We start from the raw sequence: 22,665 nt of genomic DNA on the forward strand, positions 1-22,665 counted from the left end.
CCAAAGTCAGCTAACATTCCAGATTTTTGGGAAAAGAACCCTATTCATGCAGGTGCATTTTGACTTACAATGGGTCGACTGTTCTTCCTCCAGCTTCTTTTGAGCATCACGCCCCCTGACCTAGATTGTCACTTCGCAGATCGATATACTCGTCAAACTTACCTGGTATCAACGCCTGAATACTGCTCAGTCCCACGCCGTCTTTCCCAGTCGTCGCGAAACCATGCGAATGTCCCAGACATCGCTCCGGCCGACAGTCAGTGACACACTTTCCATCTCGTCAAGTAAGCAAGTTGGGTTAGGTCGGTGCGATGTGAAGCCAATTCTATATCATGATAACTCCAACCTTCCGTGACACAGCAGAACGACACGGTTATGCTTCGGTTCAAGCATTCGGCCTCCAGATCCTGGTGCAATTCACATACTATTCTCGCTAGTTATCCTCCGCGCTCTACCTGGAGATTACACTCCTGGGTCTTTCTTCTCGGATAATCTTGACCTGCCTTTCATGCGTCACCCGCATCGCTCGCGCTGCTGTTGCTCAACTGTGAACACTTCTTGGAGACCTGATAGCTTGATGGCTACATGGGCGCTACCGTTATGGACTCTTAAGTCGAACTTAGTAGACACAGTCAACGACTCCCCGATTAAGATCTGACATAAGAGGATAGCTCGCTGTTAGTACCAGTCTCGTTCCGCGCACAAAGGGATCATTCTCCTCATCCCCTCGACCTTCCAAAATTGTGGAATATACTCGTCGTCTCGAGCATAACAAAGCGCTTCATCAACTACCCGCAAGTCATGCGGAGGTATGCTCAGGGCAGGCGTTCTAAAGGATTCCAGCCACCGGATCTCCCATCGAAGTCACAGGTACAAGCGATATAGCTATCAACTGGTAGTGTGGTGGAAGTTCTGCTATGGTGGCTGGTGATGATCGACATGATCTTTGCAGCCGTGTTTCCGCGGAGGAATGGCGCTTGGTTTTGAGGAGAAGTGTGCAACTGCAGCGTTCAAGCCGCCCTCTGTCTGTCAGGTTTGATGTATCGTGTATGGCGCTTCGTTCGAGATCAGGTTGCTGCCCGCCAGGCCCAAGGCAGCTTCCGCTTCAGCGGGGTGCACGACCATGATGCCGTTCGTCAATTTAGGCTGTGCTCATCTTCAAGTTGAGTCAAGCTGCCATTGACGGTCCAGAAGAACGGGTTTCATTGATGGTGGAGCACTAGGTTTGGAGTAGTTGGGAGTTGATTGTCATATAGAGGAGTCGTGCTGCGAGGTATGCGTTGTTCTTGTGCAAACACACACCATGCCTAGGGTCAAAAAGACACGAAACAGAATTCTGTTAACATCTCCTGCTTCTTCCCTCCCATACATCAAGAAACTTGAGAATCAAGAACCTGGTTTTTTCGATCCACTATGTAACTGTTCTCATGCCAAAAACCAAACCTGTGACCACCATTTACAATCTGCTATTATATCATAACAACCCTACTCCACCCCAACATTCGGGGCTCAAATTAACCCCTCACTCTCCTCGCCATGAGAAACTCATAGTCGGGCATTGCCTCCTCCACCGCACGTTCCAACATCCCAGCAGCCTCCTCCCCAAACTCCGCCCTCCACTTCCCAACCTCAGCCCCCACATCCACCATAGAAGGCGTCTTATCCTTCATCATCCCCGATGACCCCTCCAACGTGGAGAACATAATCTTGGCAGCCGCGTGATATTCCCTCTGCTCCTTCGTGAACGTCGCCTCATCCGGCGCCTCCTCCTTCCTCTTCCGCTGATGCGGCTCCCCTGCCCCCCACTCAAACTTGACCACGCTCTCATCCAGCCCCGCTAGATTACAGAAGCGCCTCACCGCCACAGGATCATGAATGAGGTCGTGCGCGTCCAGCAGCAGGACGGGCTCTCCCGGCCGATGCCGTAAACACCACTCGACCAGCAAGCGCGTCCAGCGCATCGACATGTTCGTCGCCAGCGTACCACGCATTGACTCCTCGTCGTCAACGAGGTACCCCGTCTCGGACATCTTGAGCATCGCGCGGTAGAAGCTGGGGAAGGTGAGGGCTGGATGACGGATGATGAAGGCCATGCGCCAGGTGCGCAGGTATTCGTCGGGCAGGATGGTGCGGTTTTCGGAGGAGAAAGTGTTCGTCTTGCCGTACTTGCTGGGGAGGGTGAGGCGGAAGAGTTCCTCCTCGCTTTGCGTGAGGTCGTCATCATCCGAAGCAGGTTCCTCCGGGTTTGTTGGGTGGAAGGAGAGCGGGTTCAAGAACCAGAAGGCATGTTCTTTGGCGAAAGCCCGTTTGCCCGTCGTCTCTGCTTCGCGGGAGAATTCCTCTAATGCATTGAGGCATGTTTGGAAGGCGCTTCGGACCTCAGCAACGGTGGACGTCGACCAGGCAGAGGGCGGGGTAGTCAGAAGGCCGCTCTGGACCTCGGCAGTGAAGGCATCGAAGAAGAAGTAGCCGCCTTTGTTGTTGGTGTGGAGGGAGGGTTGCTCGTGGATATTCAGGACTTTCAGGAGAAGGTTGGAGGCGGTGCGCGGAACGCTGACTAGGAGGAGGCGCTGCGCTGTCGGATCTGAATCTGTTCGGGTCATCCTGGCCTTGATTAGATCGATCGGAAAAGCTTGAATATCTGTTTCGAGCCAGTGCACGGGAAGATAGTCCTCGCTTCGCGGATTAAGCTTAAGTGAGGGAGTGGGCAATGAGAGAAGGAGAAGATGAGGACATACCAGGGGCTGATGGCGTGATATCAGTCCCTTCTTATAGCTCTGCTAGCTCTGACAGGTCGGTTTGATGATCTATAACCGCATTTATCATAGTGCCAGGAGTATACAAAAACCCCTCATCGAGAGCTGTTTCTACGCGATAGCGCGGAAATTGCCTGCAATCCCCGTCTCTGTGTCCGAAAGTGGAGGGTTCAACGGCGGCGTTGATCTCAGTCATTGGCTTCAGGCCTCGCGATCGGCAAGGATCAGGCTGTCACTGTAGTTAGCCTGTTAGGAATTAGTTTCTCTCTCGGCCTCTCGGCCTTAGGACTATCCGATATGACTTCCAGCATCTCTCATATTGTCGAGAGAGAAGACCAATGCTTTGAAATCTTGCCGGTGCAATGTGGACACAGATAAGATCATCCTGGTCGATACTCCACGAGACTTTCCCAAGTTGAGAGAACGAGCCTCGGGGTCAGGATGCTACTCGTGGAGATTCGCTGGAGTGGGGAGGATAGTGCTTTCTTGGAGGTTTCACATTGGGGGTCGGCTGCAGTTTGTACTGGAGGCTGGACTCCGTCGGCACACTCGGACCCACCGCTATCGATGAAGAGGAGGGGAAGGGATGGCCTTACAATGTAACTGGAACGGTGCATGTCAACTGGAGCAGGGACTGGGATAGCCTTGACCAACCTCCTCGGGCGCTTGACAGGTAGAGTTCTTATCTTCAGTGCGTACGGAGAGTACTGGGTATCACAACGGTAGGTGTAAGATATAGACGAGGGGAAATCGTACGACCACCAGCGCGCAGACGACCGGGTTGACTCCTAGAGTCCATGACATGCAGGTTGCGCTCAGGCTGAAGATACATACCGGACATACTCAGTATTATACATTGGTGTTGCACCGCTCAACCGCTGCTACGCTAAATGGTCGTCCTGGAAAGACTGGAGGAGTCCGGGGAGCAATCAGCCATTAGCTCCTTGCACCGCTCTCATCTGCCCCATGGAGCCCACGATCCGATATGCATTTCTGTCACCCTGGTTGTACCGGTCTAAACGTGTAAGTCAAAATGGTAAGCGCGAGAATTGACTTGTCATGTGCCCTGGCACTTGCATCACTGCCTATATATGTGCTAGCCAACACTCGGGATCGAAGATCACAGATTGGATCAAACATCAGCTGCCGGGATGCCAGATGCTCTTCTCTCTTCTAGCTCAATACATTCCCTCGTTACAGATATCTGGACACTTTTCATGATGGCGTTTGTTCGCTTCAGCAAACATGGTGTCTTGGAAGACGACGCGGAAGCCGAGGTACCCTGCAAGATTGGCTGGCGCGCAGAACCAGGGCTTGCACAGTGACCCCGATCTCGAATCGGGCGCGATAGCTTCCACGAAGTTGGCGCTGTTGGCCCACTGTTACTGTTCGAGCCGGTTATCTCTTCTGTGTAGGCAAAGCCTTGGTCGTCTTCGTACACTGCGACAAACAATTTGAGGGACGATACCGTCAATAGTACAATGCTCAGACTCATATGAAGCTCAGCGGTCGTGGTGGCGTAGGCTCCGAGAAGGGTAGGATCGGAGGATCGGATTTGCTTTTGAGCGTAATGGAAGTGAATAGCGGAGAGAGGGATCAGTCTGTGCGGGATGATAAGTAAAGTGCGCTTCGACGGACGGCAGAATATGGGCGTACATGATGCGAAAGCTGAGGATGATGAGGACTATGATCTTCTTCCTCAGGGAAATTTGGACGTTTAGGATAATCACCACAGGGAAGCATAAAATGAGCACTTCTAGGATGATGTCAAGGGCGCTGATTGCTTGCCAGCGTGGCAGCTAATCGGAATATAAAATCAGCCTTGATATTTTTAAATCATAAACTTCCAAAGTGAGTTCACTCACCAGCCCGGAACACTGTTGGTTGATGTCACGCCAAGGTTCGCTGCTGCAGCGAATGGCTAATAGCAGCATTGCAAGCAGTATCCATAGCGCGCATGCTGCCAGAATGCACTTGATCATCCATTTCGTCCGAGGTAAGGAGAGGTTTTGGTAGAAAAGCATTGTGCAAACCTTGGACAGCCCTAGGATAAGCGCATACAGTAGGTCTGCTGCGTAGCCGGCCTTGCACGTAGTAAATGTGCGGGTTAGTGGTGCAGCTGGAAGTACATACTAGGACCTCTTCACCTTGACCATAGCAAAGTAATCTGCAGAGCGAAGTAACTCTCCCGACTTGCCCCACCCAAAGTGAACTTGGACTAATACAACAGAGACTTGCGCGCAGGCGCATGCCTGGTAGTCGAACGTCAGTCAGGTGGCCAGCGGGGAAAGGGCTTCCGGCGGGGTTGGTTCATCATGGCTGCAACCTTACCACGACAATAAACAGAACATAATCGTCTCGTAAAAGGATGCTGCGCTTCGAGGAGGCGAATATGCGGATCCCAAGGGAGGCCAAGACAAGGAAAAGGCCGAGAGAAGTGATGATGACAAGCAGGCCGTTGTGGTTATGCTCATTATCCTCAGTCAGTGGAGGGGATACCCCCGGTGGTAGAGATGATAAGAGGATTGCCATGAGAGAAGAGATTATTTTAGTACTACGCTGTCAGGTGTGAAAAACATCGATCGCATCTCTGAATGGATATCATGAAACCCGCAACAATGCACTGTATCGAAGGATGTTGGAGAGAACAGAAACGCTTCGAAGGCATAAAAGTCAGCCCAGCTAGCGACACGGATGACTTCTGTTCATCCTCTTTGCTTTTGTTCCTTAGGAAATGGCGGCATGGGTGAGCAGTGCTGACCCTTGCAACCCTGTCTGGCACCTTGCCATGATTGCTAACTTTGACGCCTAATCGGCTGTCCGCATCTACTCTGTAGCAGGGGGTCTCTAGGTGAAGCTGTACTCGCGAAAAAAATATCTGGTCAGGATTCAGGCCCTTTTCCTGTATGGAACGTGCAACTGACTTGTTACGAACAACAGTTAGCGTGACGTTAAGCGCATCTTACATTTACCAACCGGTCGCAATTTCAAAATCAGAGACAGCTGAGTCTACCTTAATGTTAATGCATGTCTTTTGATCGATTCGAAATCAGACTGGAGTATATACCGGTTGCGTTCCGCCCTGTGCAGGTTTGCCGAGGTGGTCTTCGCACCCCTCTTGAATTGGTCATACTCATGCTGGCCGATACGGCTGAGAACGAAGACTTATTAGAATGCAGGACGCATGCCTCGTATCTGGCTCCCCACAATGTCTCGGTTCTGTTACCAGCCACTGGAGCTGCTTTGTATAAAACCTTCGAGCTTCCAATGACGGTCACAGCTGGTCGAGAATGATTTCCGCGTGCTGCCGGGGACCGCCATATCTTTGTGGCTGTGGTGAGATCCGAACGAGAGGAGCCTCGTACAACAAAAGTACATTACAATGTGGTCCATTGTTCATCAGTCGACGTCGTTTTCCATAGGCCATGATCCGGGCTCACGTGGTTGTGTCAAGCATGTTTTCCCTCCGCTGCGTCCTGCACCGGACGGTATCCCCAACCTGAACATTCCGATGGAAGTGGCGACCAAGTGGCGGAGATGAACCTGGTCGCTTGGTTACACACCAGGTCAGCAACTTGTAATAACAACCAACTCGCGCATGTTCGAAATGAACTAGGGTGCATACGTCTAGAAGCGAGAGTGAGGTTTCACGAGAGGAATGACAGTAGGCATGGTTGACACCCACGATGAAAGGGGGCGGGGGAACTGCAACGGTCGGCGAATAAGTGCGAGAAGGGAGACAAGAGGGACATGAAGGAATGAGTGGGAGGAGATTAAGAGGTTGAGTGGAAGAGAGTGAATCCAAAAGTTGGGTAGTGACATCCCTGTCCATCCATACAAGCCAAACAATCCGCCTCGCCGCTTTCCCCTTTTCTGTACTTTTCCCATGTTGCACAACAATTCTACCTGTGAATCCAAGCTGAACACACCTCGTCTTTCTCCTTTTACCTTCTCTTCTGACTTTCGTCTTTCATGTTGCCCTCATATTACCACTCTCTGGCTCTCCACAGTCATGGCAACAGCGTTTGGTGGTCTCTCGGACTCGCGCAAGGGGGATGATGTGTTCTCAGCGTCAGGATGTTACCCTCTCGAACTTCCCACGGAAGATAAAGACGGAGAAGAAATGGGGACCCGACATGACCATACCGATATGACTCGCATGGGCAAGGCGCAGGAGTTCAAGGTCTATATCAGATTAGTCGCACTGCTCATGCTGCAACAATCCTCAATGAATGGGCCAATCACCTGCTAACGCTATACTTCATCGCAGAGAAATCTCCGACCGTTAGCTGCCCTCAGCTTCGCATCGGTCTTGCAAGCCACTTGGGAGTTTATCCTCATGTACGAATGATCCCAAATTGATGACCCATTGATCACCAACTCTGACATGCATACTGTCTGTCAGATCCAACACGCAAGGCCTCGAGAATGGGGGAATGGCCGGCTTGGTTTGGACCTACGTTTGGACCTTGGTCGGCTTCGGCTTCATAATAGTCTCTCTGTCGGAGATGGCATCAATGTCAGTTAGCCATATGCTCTCGAGATCTCCACAAGATCAGTGCTAATATATCTTCCCTTGACTTCAGGGCTCCTACATCGGGAGGACAATACCACTGGGTCTCCGAGTTTGCCTCCCCACGATACCAAAAGTTTTTAAGCTACATAACCGGTCTGCAAAATCCCCCGTCTTTTACCTTTAGTTCTCTCACTGATCTCTACAGGATGGATGTCCGTTCTGGCATGGCAAGCGGGTGCAGCATCTGGATCTTTCCTGACTGGCACGATCATTCAAGGCCTGATCAGCGTGCACAACCCAAACTATGAGCCGACAAGGTGGCAAGGAACGCTTTTTGTCTTCGCAATGATCCTAGTGATCTACTTTTTCAATGTCTATGCAGCGAGCTGGATGCCGAGAATACAGAATGTGCTGCTCGCTCTTCACACGGTGTGCTGGGTCATTGTGACGGTTGTGCTCTGGGCCATGGCTCCTCGTCAATCGGCCAAGGCTGTCTTTACCGAAATTAAGACTTATAGCGGCTGGAATCATAAAGGACTCTCCATCATGATTGGGCAAATTTCCGCCATCTATGGGTCGCTTAGCGCTGATGCCACGGCCCATATGTCCGAGGAAGTTCGTGATGCCGGTCGCTATGTACCCCTCGCCATCTGCGGTGGATATTTCAGCAATGGAATCCTGGCGCTCATCACTGTCATCACTCTGACGTTCGCCATGCCATCCGTTGCAGACGCACTGAATGACCCCACTGGATTTCCGTTCATCTACGTGTTTAAACAGGCTGTCTCAACCGCTGGGGTTAACGGATTGACGGCCATCATTCTGATTCCCGTCATCTTCAGCAACATCCTCTTCAATGCATCGACGGCCCGCCAAACCTATGCCTTCGCTCGGGACAAAGGTTTGCCCTTTGCAAGTTGGGTCTCACACGTGAATCAGAGCTACAAGTTACCCGTCAATGCGATTGCCTTGTCCTGCATTATTAGCGGTCTTCTCTCACTCATCAACATCGGCTCCGACACTGCCTTCAACGCGATCATTTCGCTAAATGTTGCGGCTCTGATGTGGACCTATGCGATTTCAATCAGTTGTGTCATGTATCGCAAGATCTATCTTCCCGATACACTCCCACAGCGGCGGTGGAGCCTAGGCCGGCATGGTCTTTGGGTCAATGCCACGGGCCTAGTATATGTTCTTTTCGCACTCTTCTGGTCATTCTGGCCCCCAGAGATACCAGTGACTTTAAAAAATTTCAACTGGAGTGTCGTATTGTTCGTTTGGGTCTTTTTCATCAGTGTTGCCATGTACATGTTCCAAGGAAGATGGGTGTATAGAGGACCTGTGATGGATGTCAAACGGCTATACTAGCAGTGCAATGCAATGTGCGGGGTCGGTGATTCACGTGCCTGCGCCCCTGCCCCTCTCCTATCCTGGGTTTTCCCCCTCACTGCCACTCAGCTCAGCTCATCTTGCCACGGCACTTACTCAATTATTTGAAAAAATGCGAGCGATTGTCTCCGCTCTAGTATGTACTAGGTACACAGTAGGTACGCTATGAGGGAACTGGAACTGTGTCTACGCCCCTCTTAGGTGAGAATGACTCGTTCTCGGGACAATGGAGAAGCGAGCTCCGACCCTCTATTTAGCCTTAAATCCTTGGATGAAGTAAGTCATCGAGGTCAGATCTTCACTCTTCGAGCCAACCATACCAGCTCTCCAATTCTCGACCGTCATTTGAAGTCCAAACTTTCCAGGATTCGACCACGATATCCAGTGAATGAGTATCAGTTGCCATGAGTTCACGGTTCCAAAAAAGGTTGCTGCTCATCTACCGACCGCTGCAAACTTCCATGGGTTCCAGCCATCACACTTGAACCGAGCCCCCTTGCCTGTCAAGATGTTCCTATTCCTGGAGAATTTCACCAAGTCCCCACAATACCTGCAGCACTCTATAACCGGCAAAATGACTCGGTCTGGAAACGGCTTGTCTTCATAACCCCGCATGGAGAGCGTTGCAGAAGAAGAAGGGATGAAAGAGTGGGCAGCTACATAATGAGATGTTTCTTCCGTCTAGAGTATGCACGGAAAATTGTGAGTCGTTTCTTATTCTAAACACTAAATTCGAACCTGCTTCTAACAAACATGAAGCCCGTTCTTTGGTTGTCGACCATCTTCAATGTCGCAGGGGCCCTTCCCGGCTTCTCCAATGGCGCTTCAGCTCCTACTGTTGACCTTGGATATGCCAAATATCAAGGCACGCGTCTTCCGGGAGGAGTGGATCAATTCTTGGGTATGCGCTATGCAGCTCCTCCATTGGCAGATCTCCGATTCCGAGCACCTCAGGATCCTGTGAAGAATAGCACATTGCAAGCTGCCACCAAGGTATGAGGCACCCTCTCCTCCCTCAAGCTCACGCATTTGCTTTAGTGCTGATGGAGGAAGGTAGTATGGACCAATTTGCATTGGGGTGGGCCAAGATGACAACCCTAGTGAATGGACAGAGGATTGCCTGTTCATCAACGTCTTCAAGCCTTCTACAGCCACGGCCAAGTCAAAGCTACCAGTATGGTTTTTTATCCAGGGAGGGGGGTATGCACAGAACTCGAATGCAAATTATAATGGCACAACTGTCGTGGAGGAGTCCGGACAAGGGCTTGTGTTTGTCACGCTCAACTACAGGGTCGGCGCCTTGGGCTTCCTGGCTAGTGAGGAGGTAAGGAAGAACGGCGACTTGAATGTGGGTTTGCTAGACCAACGAAAGGCTCTTCATTGGATCAAACAGCACATCGCATCGGTATGTCTATTATAGTCCTCGGAACAATTCTGTCGACTAATAAGACTGACCGATATAGTTTGGCGGAGACCCAGACCACATCGTAATTCACGGTGTCTCTGCAGGCGCAGGATCGGTCGCATTCCATCTGACTGCATTTGGAGGTAAAGATGAGAAGTTATTTGTCGGCGCCGTGGTTGAATCATCGTTTTGGCCCACGCAAAGGACGGTCGCTGAGATGGAATTCCAATATGACCGATTCGTTGATGAGACCGGCTGTTCCAATGCAAGTGAACCGCTGCAATGCTTGCGACAAAGCGACATTGCGACCCTTCAACGTGCCAACACCGCTGCTCCCTTTCCGGGGGGCAGCAGTAGTCCACTTCCCGATTGGTACTGGTTGCCGGTAACGGATGGCTCTCTTGTCCCTGAGCTTCTATATGATGCCTTCAAAAAGGGTCATTTCATCAAGGTCCCGACCCTGGTGGGTGATGACACAGACGAAGGCTCGAACTTTGCCTACAACGCCAGTACACGCTCGGACGTGTCGCAGTTCTTCAAGAACAATTACCCTCACTTAACCGACGCACAGCTGGGAACAATTCTGGACGCCTATCCCCATGGAACCCCCTTACCCAAGCATGGAGCCTGGTTCAGAACCTCGTCGGATGCTTACGGGGATTCGACTTTTACGTGTCCCGGCAACCATCTCACGGTGTCCGTCGCCAAATACCTTCCGCAGTCGACATGGAACTACCGAGTCAATATTCTCGATCAGTCTAATTTGGCTGGCGGCATTGGAGTGCCACATACTTTTGAACTCCCCGCAATCTTTGGGGCAGGGAGTACCGGGGCCCTTAGTAGCAGCTCCTCATATCTCACCTACAACGCGGGCATTATCCCGGTGACCATGCACTATTTCATCAGTTTTGCCATCAAGCTCAATCCAAATCCACTGCGATATGGCGGTGCGCCCAAGTGGAACACCTGGGGTAGTGGATCACGCATGCGGTTGCAGACAAACAGCACCGCCATGGAGGAGGTGCCTGCATTGTCGGTGCGGCGCTGCCAGTTGTGGGAGGACCTGAGTGAGACAACCGAGGTGTAGAAGGCACTGGTAGCATATGCTCTTACGATAGACCCAAGCATATCATCGAACAATCCATGTATAGTGTCTTGTCAGATGCTTGGCGTTTGTAATGGGCACGCGGCCAAGATGCCAATCTCTCAGCCTTACGTCGCGACGATCGCTTTCTTTTTGTCCCGTGTTTGTCCCGTCCATCTTTCTTTCCTCCATCTTTTCCTCCGGCTTGTCCAACTTTTCTCATATCACTTCACCTTCTGCAACCTTCTACCTCATAGCTTAATATATCGCGATATTTGCCAGAGCATGAAGATGAGTGCAGACACAGACACAGTGTCTCCCCCACCGCCTCAACAGCCGAACCCCACTGTGCGTGACGTCACCGATAAGGAGCGAAACGCCGCACAAACCATCCAGGTTCGGAGGTCTCTTTGCCCAGTCTTCTCGGTCGCTGTCACTGACCTGAATTCCATATCAAGAGAGTCTATCGAGGCTATCGTACGCGAAGAGAATTGCGAGGACTGGGACTTACACAGAACATATCACGTTTAATCGAGGTAATCTTCTACCACCGGTAAACCCGCCCGCACTGATCGCTCACAATCTCTTCCTGACAGACCGTCAAAGAAGCCGAATGGCGTCAAATCCACCGGCCCTCCGCCCCAGAAGATGCCAATAACCTCGACAGTGCCACGCAGGCACGCAAAAACTGGCTCCGCGCCGTCAGTGTTGCCAAACGAGCCGGAGGCGACGATGACGACGACATCCTGCCCGCCCTGCGCGACGAGCCCGCGATCACCGCGGCCGACCAGCATGATCACCACTCCTCCCCTCAAAGCACCAGCAGCCACGGTCCTATTCACCATGACCTCCCCGCCGGAACGACTGCCAAGATGATGGACCTCCAGTATTTTCTGGAGATGGTCGACCTGAAACACCGGCACGGCAGCAATTTGCGCGTGTACCACATGTACTGGAAGACCGCGCCCACGCAGGAGAACTTTTTCTACTGGCTCGACTACGGCGAGGGCAAAGATCTCGATCTGCCGCAGTGTCCGCGCGAGAAGCTCGAGCGCCAGCAGGTTCGCTACCTCAGCCGAGAAGAACGCATGAACTATCTGGTCACGGTCGACACTGCGGGGCGGTTTCGCTGGGCACGAAATAATGAGCTGGTGTGGACGGATAGTAAGCGTTTCAAGGACAGTTTGCACGGCGTCGTGCCGGTTGAGAAGGATGCGCCCCGGTTCCAGGGGAATAGTGCTGCTGTTGCTGAGGCTGATGGCTCTGCGTCGTTAGCAACTTCATCCTCCTCCTCGTCGCTATCATCGCTCTCCTCGTCGGATTTTAGCACGGCTGAAAGTGTGCATGATGATACAGTTGGAAAGCATGACAGCGATCAGTACAAGGCGGCCAGGGTGGCCAAGAAATTCGTGCATACCACACCCGCAACCATGTTCAATGCACTGAAAGGGAAGTCAACGAAGAGGAAGGAGGATATGTGGATCTTTGTGAGTCACTTTCTGGCCCAGTCGCTGCTCGTACAGTTGTCTCTGACCAGGATTCGTTGGGACTAGGTGGCCGATACCTCCTTCCGGCTCTTTGTCGGGATCAAAGAATCCGGTGCCTTCCAGCACTCGTCCTTTCTCCGCGGCGCACGCATCGCCGCCGCGGGACTCATCAAAATCCGCAATGGCCAATTGCGGAGCCTTGCCCCTCTGAGGTAAATCCTTTTTCCATCTATACTCACTTTCAGACCACGAAGAAAGCTGACCAGATCACCAGTGGCCACTATCGACCCCCTGCCGCCAACTTCCGAGCCTTCGTGCATTCTCTTCAGGACCAAGGTGTCGACATGTCGGGCGTCTCAATTAGCAAGTCCTACGCCGTCTTGATAGGAATTGAAGGCTACACGCGGACCAAGCGTACGGTACGCGCTTTGCATGAGAAGGCGGATGAGACCAAACATAAACTTCTGCGGAAACGGAGGGAGAAGGCTGAGGCGCATGAGCGAGGAGCAGAGACGATCAACAAGTCCGATCAGCCGAGTGACGTGGCTCCGGATACGACTGAGCATGCCAGAGAGGCTGAGGTAGACTCCGAAAGCAGGCCTCGGACGACGAGCCTACCCCTTCGGCAGAAGTCTTTTGCGAGCGCGTGAATTTTGGTTGTGGGTTGCTTTGTCTTCGTTTCTAATCGCTGTTCTCTCCGACGCGCTACGACTACGATATGCTTTTCTTCCCATGTTACTTTCTGTTTATACCCCGCCTAGGAATATTGCAGAATATTGATTTCTCGTCATGGTTTCTTCAAGTTGTGATCTTACTGGTGGGATCCACTTTGCAGCCTTCGGGAATATATCCCGCAGTACGCTACAGCCCGCTACAGCCGGTTAGAAGGGTGCACTCCGGAGCAACTGAGAGAGCAACAGTTATCTTTTCTTAGACCTTGTAATGCTAGTACCGGGTTATCACCATCTACATTGATCTTTCAAGAACCATACTAGTTTAGAAATTCCCTACAAGGGTAAAAGGCAACTCTTGTGGTAGTTAGGACTCGCACTAAGGTCACGTGGTATGCCTTGGAGAAGCAAGGCGCTTCCCATCCGGTAGTTGTTTCAGGCACTTAGTACCAGCAACGCCATGATTGAATCTATCTATCTATTAAAGACAACACCTGATCAATTGATGGAACCCATCTCCCACGACCACAAAGTTGACAAAACACTAGTTGCTCATCAGGGGAGGTGGTGATTTTAGCCGGTGGCACATTTGGCGAGAGCTTTTCTGATCTCGCCTTTCGCGCCGCGTAAATGCGAAACTCCACTTGATCCTCGATTGTTGGCTAAGCTGATTCAGGATCTGGTCTATGGTCCGATGATATGACTTTCGCTCAGGATTTTATGTGATACAGTCTAAAGGGGCCAACAGACCTAGGAATCACGGACACGGATGATGACCTGCTACTGAGAGAATCAACTTGCGAGGAATCGCCGGGTGCCTCTACCACGCGTGTCGAGCAATGCGCGATTAGCCGAAAGTGGAATGGATGGCATGAAGGCGAGAGTGAGAGGGGTAATTTGAGACATGGCTGATTAGTGCCTGCAACCTGGCCCGGCGGATGTAACCAACCCACTGATTCTGAAGTGAGAGGAAAGATAAGTGGGTTCTTGTTGGGAGTCAGCCATTGGCACCGTGTTCAGGTTCTCAATCGCTGCACTTGGCATGATGATAAGTCTGGCAAGATGATGGGCGGATAAACTCATTGATTGTACAGCTCCACGAGGTCTAATATTTCGATGCCTTTATTGCGCTGTGTAGAAAGAAGGTGGACTTTGCGCGATTATCTGATCCGCTTTGGCCCGAAAACACTTGGCCCTAATGGATTTTCACATCCTCGCAGGGCTGGCTTCCCCACCGCGGCCATATACCCTTCAACGGGTCAACAAGCATTTCTTGATCTGCACTGGATACGTATGCCATGCGAATCTGCTCAGCCTACACCTCGTAGGGCTGATAGTTGACATCAACTTCAATTGGGATCTCTTTCTGTCAGCGGTACTGTATGTCTGGTTTCTGATGGTGGCGGGATCTGATAAGAGAACGGGAACCAAAAATGCATATTCCGCTGCCCGGCTCGCAGAGCGCATCAGCCTGGAAGTCTGGTAAGTAGAGTTCTCTCTGGTGCAGCAGCACCGTTTTTTCCCGAACCAATTTCGGACACAATCAGATAATGTCTCGTCTCCGTGCATGAGTTCACATATGGATTCACGATCATTGATTCGCCAATCCTCTCCACCGGACCCTCCATTTCTGCGACTAGTGTGGAATGCATCCACGGGCGAAGGGGGTGCCAGTGGCTGACCACTGATCCTTAGGGATAAGCTAGCCGATCGCTTAGCCGAGCACAATTCATCACTGGCAAAGTGGTTACTACTGCGCAAAATAACATGCGGGAACAGTCTGAGGATAAGCCAAAGCAACCAAGCTTGCGCCAATATTAACGGAGGTACAGGATGGTCTTTCGTATGATCTCTACGATTGTTTCAATTGACGCGGAACTTTCGGCCACAAGAGTACTGCAACTAATGAGGAACACTGGAGCCGAAGCCCAGGACCCACCACCGCTAGGCAGACACCCTTTTCACCCTGAATTCATAAGGCTGGATAGGGCTGAGCCAAGTTGCGAGCCAAGTCGGACAGAGACCGGGCCCACTCTGTCTTTCCCCCCACCAGCAGGGTGGTCGTGATGACGGTGGTCGCACAGGGCCGGTGGTGAGTGGAAAATTCCGTCGACCGTTCATCCCAGCTGCCCGTTAAGTATCGCCAACCTCCTAGTACCACTGGATCTTATCTGATGGAAAATATCTGATCGATCTGATAATCTTGCCCTTCCGCGCACTTGTACTATCATTTCGCGGCAATTGATTCCCACTCCGTTTGGGCTCGAGTCTGGTCGCTCACCCCCTTTTCTCTTTCTTTGCCTCGCAATGGCCACCGACATCAAGGGCGCGGACAAGGAAGATGTCTACGCCGTGAATAATGAGGACAAAGGTTGGTTTTTCCCCTATGCCACAGAAAACTCCCGGTCGCGTGTGCTGATGGGTCGATTCCGCCGCTCCAGCCGAAGTGTCATCACAAACCGAGGTGCTGCGAGCTGCTGGCATTGGCATCTTCGAGGATGACCCGACGGAGCCGGTCCTGACCCTGCGCATGTGGGTGCTTGGCATCGGCTTCTGCATTGTTGCCAGTGGGCTCAACACCCTGTACACCCTCCGCAACCCATCTATTACAATCTCCGCCACCGTCGTTCTCCTCCTCGCATACCCGTTAGGCAAGCTGTGGGAAAAGGCCATCCCCGCTTGGAATGTGCCTCTGGGAGCATGGAGTTTCAACTTGAATCCAGGACCGTTCAGTCAGAAGGTATGTACTGCACGACCCAAGCCCACCACGTCGAAATTGCAATAACATGTGGCAGGAACATGTCTTGATCTATATGATGTCCAACCTGAGCATTTACGTCCGCCTGGGCGCGGATGTTCTGACCGAACAGCAAAAGTTCTACGGATACAGTGCAGGCTGGGGATTTCAGATCCTCATCACCTTGGGAACATTCTTCATTGGGTTCTGTCTCGCTGGCTTTTACCGTGCTCTAGTGGTAGAGCCTCGCGAGCTCGTCTGGCCGGGTGTTCTGAGCTGCACTGCACTGACGACTACCTTGCACCAAATAGGCCAAAGGGATGTTCAAGGACTGTAAGTGTTGTTTTGACCTGTTGGAAGCTGCCGAACTAATCGAGAGGGCTAGAAACGAAACATGGAAGATCTCACGTTACGGCTTCTTCAGTCTCGCTTTCTGTATCTCCTTCTGCTGGTACTGGTTCCCAGACTTTATCTTTCCGGCATTGAGTTATTTCACTTTTCCCTGCTGGATCAGTCCTAAAAACGTGGTTGTCAACCAGCTATTTGGCATGGAGAGTGGCATGGGGTTATTGCCTATCACCTTTGACTGTGAGAATTTGAAGCTACATGTGTAATCACTATTTGCAACACGACGCTAACGAGACTCATACGCAGGGAGTCAAATCTCGTACGTTGGGTCACCGCTGTTGATCCCTTCCTGGGCGATTATCAATGTTTTCGCTGGATTGGCCTTTTGGATCTGGATTGTAGCGGTCGCATGCTACTATACAAACATCTGGTACTCCGGCCACCTTCCATTCCAAAGTTCCTCAGGTAAGATACCTACCGTCACAGTTTTGTTTGATTTCTGCTGAGAAGGGACCTCTACCCAGTGTATGACAATACTGGCGCCGTGTACAAAGCATCCAAGGTCGTTAGTGCGGCCACTGGATACAAATTGGATCTCGCGAAATACAAAGCTTATTCGCCTGTAAGTTCCTGGAGAGATATTAGATCCAGGAGCACAGCTAACATGTATGATTAGGTGTACGCTCCCGTCACCTACGCCCTGAATATGTTTGGACTGTCCTTTGCGACGCTGAGCTCACTTCTTGTGTGGACCCTCCTCGAGAAGCGAGATGTTTTGGCCGCTGCTGCGCGGAGAATTCCTGGACTACTTCGTCGATCCTTCTCCGACGAGCAGGAAGAACCGGAAAAAGCCGGTGGGCATCCTGGAGTCCCTACCTGGTGGTACCTCATCACTGCTATCGTTGCGTTATTTACGACTATCTTTGCTGTCGAATACTGGCGTGTTGAACTGCATTGGTATGGCGTGCTCCTGGCCTGTGCTGTTGCCATGGTGTTCTACGGACCGGTAAGTTGGTTTGGCTGGTGTCGTCAGACTCTGTGCACAATACTAAGTTCTCTTTAAGTTGGCGCTGGTGTACGCCACCTCGAACCTGAAGATCAACATTGATATCCTGTGCCGCATCATCGCTGGGTTCGTCTTTGAGAACCGCGTCCTGGCCAACATCTGGTTCTTCGACATTGGCTACATCACCACCATCAAGGGTCTTTACTTTGCCCAGGACATGAAACTGGGGGATTACTGTCACGTAAGTATACCTCCTCCATCGTGAGCCAGCAAAAACACAACGTGCTGATATAATTTTCTGCAGGTGCCCCCCCGCAAAGTCTTCCTGGTGCAAGTAGTTGGCATGATCGCAGGCACGCTCAGCTCGGTCTGCGTTCTAAATTGGGGCCTCGGCCACATCGAAGGGATTTGCACGACGACGGGCACCAATGGGTTTACCTGCCCTTATTCACGCACCCACTTCAACACCAGCTTGATTTGGGGCGCCATTGGCCCTCGCAATTTCTTCAACAACGGCATCGGCTACAATTCCCTCCTGTATTTCTTCATCATGGGCGCGATACTCCCAATCCCGGTGTACTACCTGCAACGTCGCTATCCCAACTCCCTGTGGCGGCGGGTCCACGTGCCTCTGTTCCTGGGCGGGTTAAACTACTTGCCACCGGCGACGGGCACCAGCTACGGCAGCTGGGCGATTGTGGGTTTGACGTTCGGGGTCCTCATCCGCAAGCGCCTGTACCAGTGGTGGTATAAGTATAACTTCGTACTCAGCTCGGCGCTGGACTCTTCTGTGTCGATTGCAGGTGTGGTGATCTTCTTCGCTATCTTCTATAGCGGGGCGTCGTCGCACTTTAGTTGGTGGGGCACGGAGGTGTACAAAGATACGTGTGATTATAAGGGGTGCTCCTATTTGCCTCTCCCTGCGAGTGGAAAATTTGGGATTTAAACTGCTGAGAAGGGGAAGTGGGATTGGATTTGTTCGATGACATTTAGTGAAGTTGTGTATATATCTACTAGACCATAATGGTGTCACTGCCAGTGGACACGGCTTTGTTCGGCTATGAGCGGATACTCTCTTGACGCCTGAGGCACCCAGGTATTATGCTGAATGTGCTTTCATTGGCTGGCTTGAGCTCACACGTGCACAAGTGGTCTGCCCAATCAGAAGACCAGTATTTGTCGAGGCGGACCTCAGGCCAGACCCGGTTGTGCCTGGCTGCCAGAGACCAATAAGAGATCTAGGATTAAGGCACATGGTATCGGCAACCTCCGCCTTTCTCCTTCGATTCCTCCACTGCATCGATGATGCTTGATTCTTCCTTCCATCTCCTTCCCCACTGCATGCAACCATCACCAACCATTCTGGCTTTTCTATTGCCTCTTAATTGCTGATGGGTCAAGCCCCTGCAGCTAAGGCTGATTGCTCTAGCCGAAGTGCTTGGCCAATTGTTGTTCTGGCCAGCTACACGTGTGACATCGTACCTTGCTTTGCCCGCTTATCAACTGCACGCGAGCGATGAGATAACCATGCCGGCTCATCACGATATAAGTCCGCTACCAAGTCGCTGTCATGTCGGTGAACAGATGCTTGTCAACTGGGTCCTCTCAAGTCAATTCACCCATTCAATTCTCCAAGCCACGCGACCATGAGGACCACTGCTGCGTCCGCCCTGCTTGTCGCTCTCTCCGCGACGGTTGCTCAGGCACGTCCTGTCGCGGATGAACGCTACCCATACACCGGACCGGCGGTTCCCGTCGGAGACTGGGTCGATCCCACCGTCAATGGCAATGGCAAAGGCTTCCCGCGTCTGGTTGAGCCCCCCGCTGTTCGCCCGGCCAGCGCAAATCCTCGCAACAATGTGAACGTCATCTCCTTGTCCTATATTCCCAAGGGTATGCATATTCACTACCAGACCCCCTTTGGGCTGGGCCAGACTCCCTCTGTGATCTGGGGAAAGAGTCCTCACCAGCTGAACAAGGTGGCTCGCGGGTACACCCACACGTAAGCATAATATCCTGCTCTGGTATTTCCCCGATGAACCCCGCCTAATGATGCAACAGCTACGACCGCACCCCTTCGTGCTCTGAAATCAAAATTATCACTCAATGTAGCGAGTACTTCCATGAGGTCAGCTTGGAGAACCTCGAGCCAGGCACCACCTACTACTACCAGATTCCAGCCGCCAACGGCACGACCACATCTGAAGTGCTGAGCTTCAAGACGGCGCGCGAGGCCGGTGACAAGGGTTCCTTCAGCGTTGCCGTGCTGAATGACATGGGTTACACCAACGCGCATGGCACCCACAAGCAACTAATCAAGGCTGCCAACGAGGGAACGGCCTTTGCCTGGCACGGCGGTGATATCAGCTACGCCGACGACTGGTATGAAGGTATCCTGCCGTGTGAGTCCTCGTGGGACGTGTGCTACAATGGCACCAGCACGGAACTGCCCGGTGACCTGCCGCTCCCAGAGGAGTATAAGAAGCCACTCCCCGCGGGTGAGATTCCCAATCAGGGCGGTCCTCAGGGTGGTGACGTCAGCGTCATTTATGAGTCGAACTGGGATCTCTGGCAGCAGTGGCTCAGCAACGTCACCGTCAAGATCCCGTACATGGTCATGCCCGGCAACCATGAAGCGGCATGCGCCGAGTTCGATGGTCCAGGCAACGTGCTGACAGCCTATCTGAATGATGACATCGCCAACGGAACGGCTGCGAAGGATGAGTTGAATTACTACAGCTGTCCCCCGTCTCAGCGGTAAGCATCTGCTCTCCCCTTCATCTTACCTTCATTACTTCTGACACGATTCCGTGAACAGCAACTTCACCGCTTACCAACACCGCTTCCGCATGCCCGGCGAGGAAACTGGTGGTGTCGGGAACTTCTGGTATTCCTTCGACTACGGCTTGGCGCACTTTGTCTCAATTGACGGCGAAACCGACTTCGCCAACAGCCCTGAGTGGCCCTTTGCTGAGGATGTTACGGGCAACGAGACCCTTCCCACGGCGGAGGAGACGTTTCTCACCGACAGTGGTCCCTTCGGCGCCGTGGACGGCAGCTACAAGAACACCAAGAACTACGCCCAGTACAAGTGGCTGCAGCAGGATCTGGCCCAGGTTGACCGCAGCAAGACCCCTTGGGTGTTTGTCATGAGCCACCGCCCCATGTACAGCTCTGCGTACTCGTCGTACCAGCTGCACGTACGGGAGGCGTTCGAGGGATTGTTGCTAAAGTATGGGGTTGATGCTTACTTTTCTGGGTGAGTTTCCCTGTTCGCCTCTCTCTTGCGCTAGAGTGACCTGCATGATAACTCCCTCCGACCACTCACGCTAACAAAAAACGCAGACACATCCACTGGTACGAACGCCTCTACCCCCTTGGCGCCAACCAGACGATCGACACCGCCAGCGTTCTCAACAACAACACCTACATTGCCAACAACGGCAAGTCTATCACTCACATCATCAACGGCATGGCGGGCAACATCGAGAGCCACAGTGAATTCAGCGAGGGCCAGGGGCTGACGAACATCACGGCCGTGCTGGATACCGTACACTACGGGTTCAGTAAATTGACTGTCGAGAGCGAGACGGAGGTCAAGTGGCAGTTTATCAGGGGCGACGACGGGTCGGTGGGCGACGAGGTGACGCTGTTGAAGCCGGCGGCTGTGAAGGGCTCGAAGGGGAAGGGCAAGAGATATTCTGGCTTCCGGGCGTGAAGGAAAAGTTGTGATCCAGATGGTGATGTTATGTAATCTACGTATATTGCTGCAGGCGATGTTTATGTGAATATAAAATTGAGAGTCCGGATGTAGTCGATACTGAGGTATGCTTCCGGTAACATCTGAAGCTCACTGAGATGGTACATTGTCGCAGTCATAGGACCGATGCCAATTCCTCACTCTGAGACTGGGTGTATTCGGGGTGACTCCGCTATTCGATGTGAGAGAGCGAGGATTCTCTCAATGCACACGAACAATATCTGAGAAATCTCCATCTGTGCTGCTTTCAAATTCTCCTCTCAAAACAAATCAAAGAGCAACAGGCAACAGAGCCCATCTGTCAGAACTGCTCAGGTATGAATGAGTTATGTGATGACAGGCTCCGGCAACAGCGGAAGACGAAAGGATTCGGCCTATCTTTCACACATATTTCAACTGCCATGAAAAAAACTCTTATCATTCGCAACGCACTCTCCTGGCGAAGTCGAGGCAACCGACAATCTCCAGTACCACATCTCTTCGTCAAACCGCCTTCAAAGTTGCTGATCGAAAACTTCCTCTACATGGCCTTTTATCTTCTGTTATTCACATTGAAAGGCAACGCTCCGGAGCGCCCCGAGTGAGATATAAGAACACAATCCCTGGCTCGTTCCTCACCAACCTCAACCACCAATCCTCCTAACTTGACCGTCGCTATCTACTAAGACAACCAACAATGCCACCAAACCCCCCGAGAACTGAGTGGGAGGAGTGCCGAGGTTCAATGTGGATTCCCTCTCACAACCACGCCAGCCGGAAGTACCTGGACGACGACAACATCGCCCGACGAGTCTCCCAGGCCGAGCAGGGCCAACCTCCCTACGGCGCCCTCCTGACCGGAAGCCTCTGGGCAGCCATACTCACCGTTCTGTTGGGTAAGCCCTTGCAACACAACCCCGACCCCGCCAGTCACCGACCGACCTTCTCCCCTTTCACGCTCGCCACCCACTTCTTCTACGAGTGCGACAACAAGCAAGCGGGGATTAAACTCGTCATGTTGGATATTCACCGCACAGAGGATGTGCGCTGTGGACCCGACGCGTGGCCTCCCATCCTGCTGCGTGTCTTCTGCACCAGCCCGACGACGCCCCACTACCCCGGGCCTGATCCCACCTACGCCTAGGCCAGGACCCTCAAGCACCAATTTCTGGATCGTGCGGATGAATTCAAGTTCTGCCCTGTCTTTATGGTGGCTCGCGGCCATCGGGTGGGATTCTATGCTACTGAGGGAACCCGAAACGGAACCCCTGGACCGAGGAGTCCACTCCCTTCGCGGCGGTTTTCAAGCGTGATTCCTACTCTTTGAAGGGTAATGCGGAGTTGGTGACCGAGCTTCTTGAGAGCTTGTGTGTATACGCTTGGAGGGCGTATCTGGGGGGGGGGCTTGATTGAGGTTGAATGAGGGACCATGGCGGTTGACTTGATTCTCGTCTTTAGTGCTTCCTGGTCGGGAGAGAGGGTGTTTCTTTCACAATTTTGTCATATACCTTTAACGTTCGTTGCACT

The 22,665-nt window shown here is 52.2% G+C and overlaps 7 protein-coding genes across 7 annotated transcripts; 4 read left to right on the forward strand and 3 right to left on the reverse strand.

The window, feature by feature from the left end:
• Nucleotides 1-1,514: 1,514 nt before the first annotated feature.
• Nucleotides 1,515-2,651, reverse strand: BP01DRAFT_393329 (uncharacterized protein; the record flags this gene model as incomplete). Its single annotated transcript, XM_025578226.1, has 1 exon — nucleotides 1,515-2,651. The coding sequence occupies exon 1, from the start codon at nucleotides 2,601-2,603 to the stop codon at nucleotides 1,515-1,517; it is 1,089 nt and encodes a 362-aa protein (XP_025429441.1). The 5' UTR covers nucleotides 2,604-2,651.
• A 1,200-nt stretch (nucleotides 2,652-3,851) lies between these two features.
• Nucleotides 3,852-5,390, reverse strand: BP01DRAFT_323083 (uncharacterized protein). Its single transcript, XM_025572780.1, has 5 exons — nucleotides 5,088-5,390; nucleotides 4,904-5,008; nucleotides 4,622-4,840; nucleotides 4,413-4,555; nucleotides 3,852-4,357 (listed from the first exon to the last, which is right to left on the reverse strand). Exons 1-5 carry the CDS (start codon nucleotides 5,286-5,288, stop codon nucleotides 3,889-3,891), a joined length of 1,137 nt encoding a protein of 378 aa, XP_025429442.1. The 5' UTR covers nucleotides 5,289-5,390; the 3' UTR covers nucleotides 3,852-3,888.
• Nucleotides 5,391-6,768: 1,378 nt separating this feature from the next.
• Nucleotides 6,769-8,640, forward strand: BP01DRAFT_384398 (amino acid transporter; the record flags this gene model as incomplete). Its single annotated transcript, XM_025577506.1, has 5 exons — nucleotides 6,769-6,939; nucleotides 7,027-7,097; nucleotides 7,162-7,275; nucleotides 7,343-7,425; nucleotides 7,478-8,640. 5 exons carry the CDS (start codon nucleotides 6,769-6,771, stop codon nucleotides 8,638-8,640), a joined length of 1,602 nt encoding a protein of 533 aa, XP_025429443.1.
• Nucleotides 8,641-9,414: 774 nt separating this feature from the next.
• On the forward strand, nucleotides 9,415-11,153 carry BP01DRAFT_384399 (putative carboxylesterase; the record flags this gene model as incomplete). The annotated part of the gene is made up of 3 exons (XM_025577507.1): nucleotides 9,415-9,654; nucleotides 9,719-10,066; nucleotides 10,125-11,153. The coding sequence occupies 3 exons, from the start codon at nucleotides 9,415-9,417 to the stop codon at nucleotides 11,151-11,153; spliced, it is 1,617 nt and encodes a 538-aa protein (XP_025429444.1).
• Nucleotides 11,154-15,286: 4,133 nt separating this feature from the next.
• BP01DRAFT_344514 (oligopeptide transporter) lies at nucleotides 15,287-18,433 on the forward strand. The gene is made up of 9 exons (XM_025573565.1): nucleotides 15,287-15,679; nucleotides 15,750-16,048; nucleotides 16,104-16,378; nucleotides 16,431-16,633; nucleotides 16,700-16,858; nucleotides 16,918-17,015; nucleotides 17,070-17,399; nucleotides 17,458-17,640; nucleotides 17,704-18,433. The coding sequence occupies exons 1-9, from the start codon at nucleotides 15,616-15,618 to the stop codon at nucleotides 18,343-18,345; spliced, it is 2,253 nt and encodes a 750-aa protein (XP_025429445.1). The 5' UTR covers nucleotides 15,287-15,615; the 3' UTR covers nucleotides 18,346-18,433.
• A 295-nt stretch (nucleotides 18,434-18,728) lies between these two features.
• Nucleotides 18,729-21,207, forward strand: BP01DRAFT_344516 (purple acid phosphatase family protein). Its single transcript, XM_025573566.1, has 4 exons — nucleotides 18,729-19,401; nucleotides 19,461-20,156; nucleotides 20,218-20,658; nucleotides 20,745-21,207. The coding sequence occupies exons 1-4, from the start codon at nucleotides 19,046-19,048 to the stop codon at nucleotides 21,115-21,117; spliced, it is 1,866 nt and encodes a 621-aa protein (XP_025429446.1). The 5' UTR covers nucleotides 18,729-19,045; the 3' UTR covers nucleotides 21,118-21,207.
• Nucleotides 21,208-21,797: 590 nt separating this feature from the next.
• Nucleotides 21,798-22,404, reverse strand: BP01DRAFT_402546 (uncharacterized protein). Its single transcript, XM_025578644.1, has one exon. The coding sequence runs from the start codon at nucleotides 22,361-22,363 to the stop codon at nucleotides 21,881-21,883; it is 483 nt and encodes a 160-aa protein (XP_025429447.1). The 5' UTR covers nucleotides 22,364-22,404; the 3' UTR covers nucleotides 21,798-21,880.
• Between the last annotated feature and the right edge of the window lie 261 nt (nucleotides 22,405-22,665).

This window comes from Aspergillus saccharolyticus (assembly GCF_003184585.1).
Source record: "Aspergillus saccharolyticus JOP 1030-1 unplaced genomic scaffold BP01scaffold_26, whole genome shotgun sequence".
NCBI lineage: Eukaryota > Fungi > Ascomycota > Eurotiomycetes > Eurotiales > Aspergillaceae > Aspergillus > Aspergillus saccharolyticus.

What these genes read in the sequence shown, in the direction of transcription:
- BP01DRAFT_323083 (XM_025572780.1), bottom strand. Translation starts at nt 5,288, where the DNA reads ATGGCAATCCTCTTATCATCTCTACCACCGGGGGTATCCCCTCCACTG. An exon ending in ACCAACAGTGTTCCGGGCTG is followed by an intron (nt 4,556 to 4,621) that starts GTGAGTGAACTC and finishes TATTCCGATTAG; the next exon opens with CTGCCACGCTGGCAAGCAAT. An exon ending in ATCCTCAGCTTTCGCATCAT is followed by an intron (nt 4,358 to 4,412) that starts GTACGCCCATAT and finishes CATCCCGCACAG; the next exon opens with ACTGATCCCTCTCTCCGCTA.
- BP01DRAFT_402546 (XM_025578644.1), bottom strand. Translation starts at nt 22,363, where the DNA reads ATGGCCGCGAGCCACCATAAAGACAGGGCAGAACTTGAATTCATCCGC.
- BP01DRAFT_344516 (XM_025573566.1), top strand. Translation starts at nt 19,046, where the DNA reads ATGAGGACCACTGCTGCGTCCGCCCTGCTTGTCGCTCTCTCCGCGACG. An exon ending in GCTCGCGGGTACACCCACAC is followed by an intron (nt 19,402 to 19,460) that starts GTAAGCATAATA and finishes ATGATGCAACAG; the next exon opens with CTACGACCGCACCCCTTCGT. An exon ending in GTTGATGCTTACTTTTCTGG is followed by an intron (nt 20,659 to 20,744) that starts GTGAGTTTCCCT and finishes CAAAAAACGCAG; the next exon opens with ACACATCCACTGGTACGAAC.
- BP01DRAFT_344514 (XM_025573565.1), top strand. Translation starts at nt 15,616, where the DNA reads ATGGCCACCGACATCAAGGGCGCGGACAAGGAAGATGTCTACGCCGTG. An exon ending in CAGGACCGTTCAGTCAGAAG is followed by an intron (nt 16,049 to 16,103) that starts GTATGTACTGCA and finishes AACATGTGGCAG; the next exon opens with GAACATGTCTTGATCTATAT. An exon ending in CCATGGTGTTCTACGGACCG is followed by an intron (nt 17,400 to 17,457) that starts GTAAGTTGGTTT and finishes GTTCTCTTTAAG; the next exon opens with TTGGCGCTGGTGTACGCCAC.